General features: G+C 47.4%; 1 protein-coding gene across 1 annotated transcript; it reads right to left on the bottom strand.

Moving 5' to 3' along the window:
- Nucleotides 1-3,648: 3,648 nt before the first annotated feature.
- LOC112544273 (olfactory receptor 5V1-like) lies at nt 3,649-5,145 on the bottom strand. The gene has a single exon (XM_075912060.1). It carries the CDS (start codon nt 5,113-5,115, stop codon nt 4,177-4,179), a length of 939 nt encoding a protein of 312 aa, XP_075768175.1. The 5' UTR covers nt 5,116-5,145; the 3' UTR covers nt 3,649-4,176.
- Between the last annotated feature and the right edge of the window lie 2,568 nt (nt 5,146-7,713).

Here is a 7,713-nt window from a genome sequence, read left to right as displayed (position 1 = left end):
TCTACTACTACTGGTGCCTAGATCTTATTTTTCCTCTGTATAATAGGCACTAGCATGAGAAACTATGGGACAAGAGAGGGCAACTATACTGTATAATGGGCACTAGGGGCAGCAGAGAGTAGGGGTGTAGAACGGGAAGCTATACTGTATAATGGGCACTAGGGGCAGCAGAGGGCGGGATGGGTAGGGGCAGCTATACTGTATAATGGGCACTAGGGGGCAGCAGAGGGTGGGGTGGGGAAGGGGCGGCTATACTGTATAATGGGCACTAGGGGGCAGCAGAGGGTGGGGGGAAGGGGCGGCTATACTGTATAATGGGCACTAGGGGGCAGCAGAGGGTGGGGATGGGGAAGGGGCGGCTATACTGTATAATGGGCACTAGGGGGCAGCAGAGGGTGGGTGGGGAGGGGCGGCTATACTGTATAATGGGCACTAGGGGGCAGCAGAGGGTGGGTGGGGAAGGGGCGGCTATACTGTATAATGGGCACTAGGGGGCAGCAGAGGGTGGGTGGGGAAGGGGCGGCTATACTGTATAATGGGCACTAGGGGGCAGCAGAGGGTGGGCGGGGAAGGGGCGGCTATACTGTATAATGGGCACTAGGGGGCAGCAGAGGGTGGGTGGGGAAGGGGCGGCTATACTGTATAATGGGCACTAGGGGGCAGCAGAGGGTGGGGGGAAGGGGCGGCTCTACTGTATAATGGGCACTAGGGGGCAGCAGAGGGTGGGCGGGGAAGGGAAGGCTATACTGTATAATGGGCACTAGGGGCAGCAGAGGGCGGGGTGGGTAGGGGCGGCTATACTGTATAATGGACACTAGGGTAAAAAAATTCAGAAAAGCAGACACGTTTTTTCGACATCCCTGTAAATCTCGTTCTATGAGGAAGAGGGGATATTCTGAAAGAGGCTTTTTCCCCAACATTTGGCTCCATGTTGAAGGGCAAATGTCGGAAAATCCTCTTTCTGACTTTGCTGTGTAGTCTAGACATGGCCAATGATGCAAGTAATCCCTTCTTCCCTTCCAAACCCTACATAATCTATGTCTTTCCTATTATAACTATACCCATTGCCAAGTCTCATGGGTGCTAGCTTCCAACAAGCCCAGTTTCTAGTGGCTAAAAACTCCACGGCATAGTCCTCCAATGGGGAACACAGCGCCAAGGACTTAGATTCAGTTATGCTTCTCCAGAGGCAAGAGACTACTTTTGAAAAAGTTCCTGACCATAAATAATCACATCAAAGTCCTTGGGGATACAGACTTTCCCCGAGTTACGAACGAGTTATGGACCAAACACGTGGCCGTAGCTCAATCCGTTCGTAACTTGGACTCCATTGAGTTACATGCGACCGCGCTCGTTGTAAGCACGGGTTGCATTCATAACTTTGGACCGCCTTTATGACCACTCCATGGGAGCTTTGGTCGTAAGTGTGAACAGTCGTAACTTGACCTTTCGCAACTCAGGAAGCGGCTGTATATATTTCTACTGGGGTTTGTGTATCTGTGTGCGAGTTTGAGAGCTCCTTTACATTCCAAGCTTCCATTTGCCAACCATTGATTACATTTATATTCAGTCCCCTTTGCGTTTGCTAACTTTGGGTATGTCTACACTACCCCGCTAGTTCAAACTAGTGGGGGTAATGTAGTCATCCGCAGTTGCAAATGAAGCCCGGGATTTGAATTTCCCAGGCTTCATTTGCATGAAGCCGGCCGGCACCATTTTTAAATGCCGGCTAGTTCGAACCCTGTGCCGCACGGCTACACGCGGCACGGAGTAGCTAGTTCGGATTAGGCTTCTAATCCGAACTAGCTGTACGCCTCGTGGACATACCCAAAGTTAGCAAACGCCTCGTGGAATGAGGAGTACAGCTAGTTCGGATTAGGAAGCCTAATCCAAACTAGCTACTCAATGCCGCGTGTAGCCGCACGGCACGGAATTCGAACTAGCCGGCATTTAAAAATGGCGCCGGCCGGCTTCATTTGCAACTGCAGATGACTACATTACCCCCGCTAGTTCGAACTAGTGGGGTAGAGTAGACATACCCTTTGTGTCTTGAAAGCCCAACTAGATCTCCTTTTGGAAGGACCTTCCTTCCCCATATACAGAATACACCAGTTCTGTGAAAGGCGAATCATGCCTCACCAATTGATTAGAACTCTTTGAAGGGCTCAGCCAATTTGTGGGCAAGGAGACGCACTGGAGATAATGTTCTTGGATTTTTCAGACGAGCCTCTGGTGGGCTTTGCAATGGCTTTCTGAAAGTAAGCAGCCATGAAATAAGGCGGAAGGTCCTTGAATGGATTAGTGACCCATTACAAGACAGGAAGCATAGAAGGTCGGTAGTCATAGTGGGGTGAGGTAAACAGGCAAGTGCCCCTCCTCTCCATCCTGGACACAGTGGTCTTCAACACATTCATAAGTGCCCTTATGAATTGGAAAAACATTCGAAAACAGAGAGGTGGCAAAGTTAGCAGACTATACAAATTCACTAAGGACACGAGCTAAGACCAGCCATATTAGTTCTGACTAACACTCCCTCTAGCCCAGTATTGTATTTTCCAACAGTAGCCAGAGCCTGATGTTTCAGAAGGAAGGAAGAGAACAGAATGATTTTTTGAGGGGTCGTCCTCCTGTTGCACATCTGGCAGTCAGAAATGTGGGGAAATCCAGAGCATGGGGTTGTATCCTAGACCATCTTGGCTAATAGCCGCTGATGGACCAATCCTCCAACAACTTCTCTAATTCTTGTTGGAAATCAGTTACAATTCTGTCCTTCATCACATCCTCTCATAACGACTTCTGATGGTTGACCACCCATCGTGTAAAGAAGTACTTCCTTTTTTATTTTACACCTACTGCCTTTTCATGCTATGCTATGGGGAGGGGTAAATAGTACATCCCGATTCACTTTCTCCACACCATTCATGACTCCTTAGACCTCTCTTCCTCTTACTCATCCCTTTTGCCTGATGTAAAGCACTAATCTTTTTAGTCTTTCTTAACACAAGCTCTTTCATACCCTGACGTTTTTTCCTTATTTGCCTTCCTCTGCACCTTTTCCACACCTAATATAGCATTTTTTTAATCCAGTGGGGTACCCAGAATGGATGTTTGTTCTCTTGAGTACACCCCCATCTTGAGTACTAAGTCCAAAAAGATCCCACCAAAGTGGGTTCACAGGGCAACAAAAGGAGAAATGAAAATTGCGGTTGCAAAACTCAATGCAAAGCACTTTGGAAGACATCCTCCCAACTGGCTGTACAACAGGATGGCTCTAAATTGGGTTTTACAACTTTAGGAAGAGGTCTCGGAGTTATTGTGGCAAAACATTCACCCAATATGCAGCAGCGGTCAAAAAACTACCAGAACGGTAGGTGATATTGTGAAAGGGAGAAATCATAAGACAGTATGACACAGTTAATGCTGCATGGAGTTTTGCTTGCCCCGTTTTCTTGGAATGCTCTCTGGACACGTCTACACTACACAAAAGATCGACACTGCTGCAGTCCATCTTCCAGGGTTCAGTTTAGTGGGTGTTGTATAGACCTGGTAGATCGAACTCAAAGGGCACCTATGTTAGCACCAATCTCCTTCTTTCAAGGGGTTAGGGAAATTGACGGGAGCATTTACTCCTGTCAACCTCCAGCTGTGTGGACGGGGATTTCACATACATCGAATCCAGCTATGTAATTTACGAAGCTGGAGTTACGTATCTTACTTTGACCATCCCTTGGAGTGTAGATCAGATCTCTGAGAACTATGAAACCACAGTTGGGGAAGGGAGCTACAAGAAACAGAGCAGGAGAAAGAACTAGGAGAAAGGTGTTTCTCCTACGTAATACAACAGAAGTTGGGGTTCTCCTCAGGAATGTGGGAGAACCTGGTTTAAGTGCCAAGTGAGAAGAAAGCACTTAAACAAGGATCTGCCTTCGCCTTGATCAGTGTCCTGCCCACTGGGAGATCAGATATCCCATTGTGGGTGTCTCTGCATCTCTCCCGTTCAATCCTAAGAGCTTTTAGGAATCCAGCTCCATCTGAGAGTTACACCTATCACCTGTAGTGGAGTGATGCTGATTCGCTCCAGCTGGAGTTCAGGACTGCTGGATTTGGAAGAACTACACTTTCTTATCTGCTGGGAGGATTTGGTCCAAGTTCCCTGACACCAGCATTGGGAATGTCCTAAACACCAGACCTGAACCTAAGTTTCCCCAATATTTTTCTCAGAGCTGTTTTTATCTCCTTGTTTTGCAGGCTGTAGATGACAGGGTTTAACAGGGGGGTCAGGATGCTGTAGTGGATGGAGACCATTTCCTCCAGAACCACAGAGGACACGGAGCTGGGTTTGGTGTATTGGATAAAACCAGTCACGTAGAACAAGCCAACCACAGTCAGGTGGGAGCTGCAGGTGGAGAAGGCCTTCCGCCGGCCCTCCACAGAGCGCATCTGCAGGATGGTGGAGATGATATGCACGTAGGAGATGAGGATGAGGAGGAAGGAGCTGAGTCCGAACGCAAGCGCAGGAATGAGAAGCACCAGCTGCTTCCTGAGGGGCGAGGTGCAGGACAGTTGTAACAGTGGAGGGAACTCGCAAGTGAAATGGTGGATTTGATTGTTGCCACAGAAATGCAACTGGAGGGCAAAAACGGTGTTGATCAGGCCATTGAAGAAGCCCATGGACCAAGCACCAGCCCCCAGCAGAACACAGATGCCTTTCTTCATGGTCTCCGCGTAACGCAACGGGTCACAGATGGCCGCGTAACGGTCGTACGCCATGGCCGAGAGAGTGAACACTTCTGCACCGGCCGAGAGGTGGATACAGAACATCTGAGCAATGCAGCCGCAGACAGAAATGGTTTTGTGCTCCGACAGGAGGTTTAACAACAGTGTGGGCACCGTGACTGAGGAATAACAGGTATCCACCAAGGACAGCTGGAGGAGGAAGAAATACATGGGGGTATGGAGGTGAAAATCAGCTCGGATCGTCAGCACGATGAAGCCGTTTGCAAGCAGGGTGAAAAGGTAAATCACGAAAAACACCAGGAAGAGGAAAATCTGCACCAGCGGGTCACTGGACAGTCCCAGGAGAACAAATTCGGTCAGTGTGGTTTGGTTTTCCATCGATATTTCCACCCAAGGCTCGGACCTGTAAGAGCTGAAAAACCAATTCACAGAAATGAGCAGGAACGTTCACATTCAATTGAAAAGACCAGTGGGGATTTTATCTGCTCAGTAAGGTGAACGCAAATCGAGGCTGGTTGTGTGAAAGGAACATTTTAAGCAGATTTAACGTAGAGAGAGCTGGCTGGAATTTGTGGGTATACATTGACGCAATATGGTGGATACACAAAAGAACTCAAGTGTCTACCTACCATAGACACCTAAATCCCAGATTCTATGCCCCGTTGGGGTCACATATGACCCAGTCGGCTGGGACCACGGGCAGTCTAGAGTGATGTTCCCTTAGTCTGTCCTGCCGAAGCTGTGTCATTATGAATAATTAATTCAACACATATTGAAGCAGAGGATGGGGCCGTTACATCTGGGATGAGTCCTCCTGCCACCATGTATCAAATCTTATCTTCTCACTCTATTTTAGCAGGGCGAAATTTAAATAAGCTACACAACTTCAGCTACGGTCATTGCCTAGCGTAGGTCAAAAGAGCTTATTTTGAATTTGGACACGTCTACGCAGCACTTATTTCATAACTGAGCACTCTTCCTCCGACTTCTCTTACTACTGGTACAATGAGCGTTACGGGAGTCGGAATAAGACGTCCTCCGGCTGGACATTATTTCAACGATATGTCGAAATAACTGCTTGAGTGTAGATGCATACTTTGTTATTCTGAAATAACAGTTCTGTGTAGACGTAGCCTTTCTCTTCTCCTATTGGATAAAATCTCTTTAACTCAGACCAGTGATTCTAGACTCATAGACTCGTGGGACTGGAAGAGACCTCAGGAGTCATCAAGTCCAGCCCCTGGCCAAAGCAGGACCAATCCCAACTCAATCATCCCAGCCAGGGTTTGGTCAAGCCGGAACTGCTCCATCCCTAGGGATGGAGTTTCTACCCCCTTCATAGGGAACCCATCCTAGTGCTTCACTGCCCTCCTTGGGAAATAGCTTTTCCTAATATCCAACCTAGACCTCCCCCACTGCAACTTGAGCCCATTGCTCCTTGTTCTACCACCTCTGAGAACAGCCTCACTCCAGCCTCTCGAACTTCCCTTCAGGAAGTTGAAGGCTGCTCTCAAATCCACCCTCACTCTTCTCTTCTGTACACTAAACAAGCCCCAATCCCTCAGCCTTTCCTTGTAGGTCATGTGCTCCAGCCCCCTAATCATTTTTGACATCAGTGGGGGATTAGTCCATTTTGAATAAAAGTCTCTATTGTTGTTGGCTGGGAGTATCCGATTGTTGCTGATTATTTTGTCGGAAAACCCTCTTTCGTCTCTGTCGTCACGTCTTGCATTCATCCCAATTGAAAGCAGCAAACACCCTCCAAACAAACACCCTCCAAAAAGCGTGAGATTGTTGTAAAAAGAAGGATCTCACCGAAACTTGTTTTTTCCTAAATCAACTGAAGCTTTTTAGCACATCTGACTGTGGGAGACTTAGCATCTTGTATGTCTGAGAATCAGGCTGTCTGTACAATGTTCACCTCACCTGCGTTTGTTGGAAGGGAAGGGCTATTTTGACACCAATTTTTACTGGAAGTGGGAATGAAAACAACATTGTGTGTAACATGAAATCTATGTCTATCCCTGTCTAGCTCCCAGAATGAAATGAAACTTCCCCTATGCCCCCGTCCCAATGATCAAGTCTTGCAAAAAAGGCCTACACAAAGTGATGGATTTTGCACTACAGTGGGAGTATTAAAAGAAGCTGATTTTGCAAAAGGTTTTTTCCTAATCCGAACACCATCTCCGGAAAGTGCCCACCCCCACTCCACATACACAGCCAAACACATGCACAAACACACAGCAAAAATAGAAACTACTGCAAACATCACACACGCTCAGAGGTGTGTGGACATGGTTGGGTTTTTCTGGGATGCCTCCAGTGTTCCGGAAAAACCCCACAGTGTAGACACAGCTTCAGAGACAAAATAGAACCTACTGCAAATGTGCATCACACACACACACACACACACACACACACACACACACACACACATGCAATCAAAATAGAAACTATTACTAAAATGCACCACACACACACACACACACACAGCCAAAATAGAAACTTTTGCAAACATGCACCACACACACAAACACACAGAAACACACCCAAAATAGAAATTACTGCAAACATGCACCACACACACAGAAACACACCCAAAATAGAAATTACTGCAAACATGCACCACACACAGCCAAAATAGAAACTACTGCAAACGTGCACCGCTCCCACACACACACAGCCAAAATAGAAACGATTGCAAACATGCACCATAGACACAGACACACACACACGCAGAAACACAGCCAAAATAGAAACTACTGCAAACGTGCACCCCTTCCACACACACACAGCCAAAATAGAAACGATTGCAAACATGCACCATAGACACAGACACACACACACGCAGAAACACAGCCAAAATAGAAACTACTGCAAACGTGCACCCCTCCCACACACACACACAGCCAAAATAGAAACGATTGCAAACATGCACCATAGACACACATGATGTGTAAACGGGAAATCAAATCC

This window comes from Pelodiscus sinensis, chromosome 30 (genome assembly GCF_049634645.1).
Source record: "Pelodiscus sinensis isolate JC-2024 chromosome 30, ASM4963464v1, whole genome shotgun sequence".
NCBI lineage: Eukaryota > Metazoa > Chordata > Testudines > Trionychidae > Pelodiscus > Pelodiscus sinensis.
This window is presented reverse-complemented; position numbering and strand designations above follow the sequence as displayed.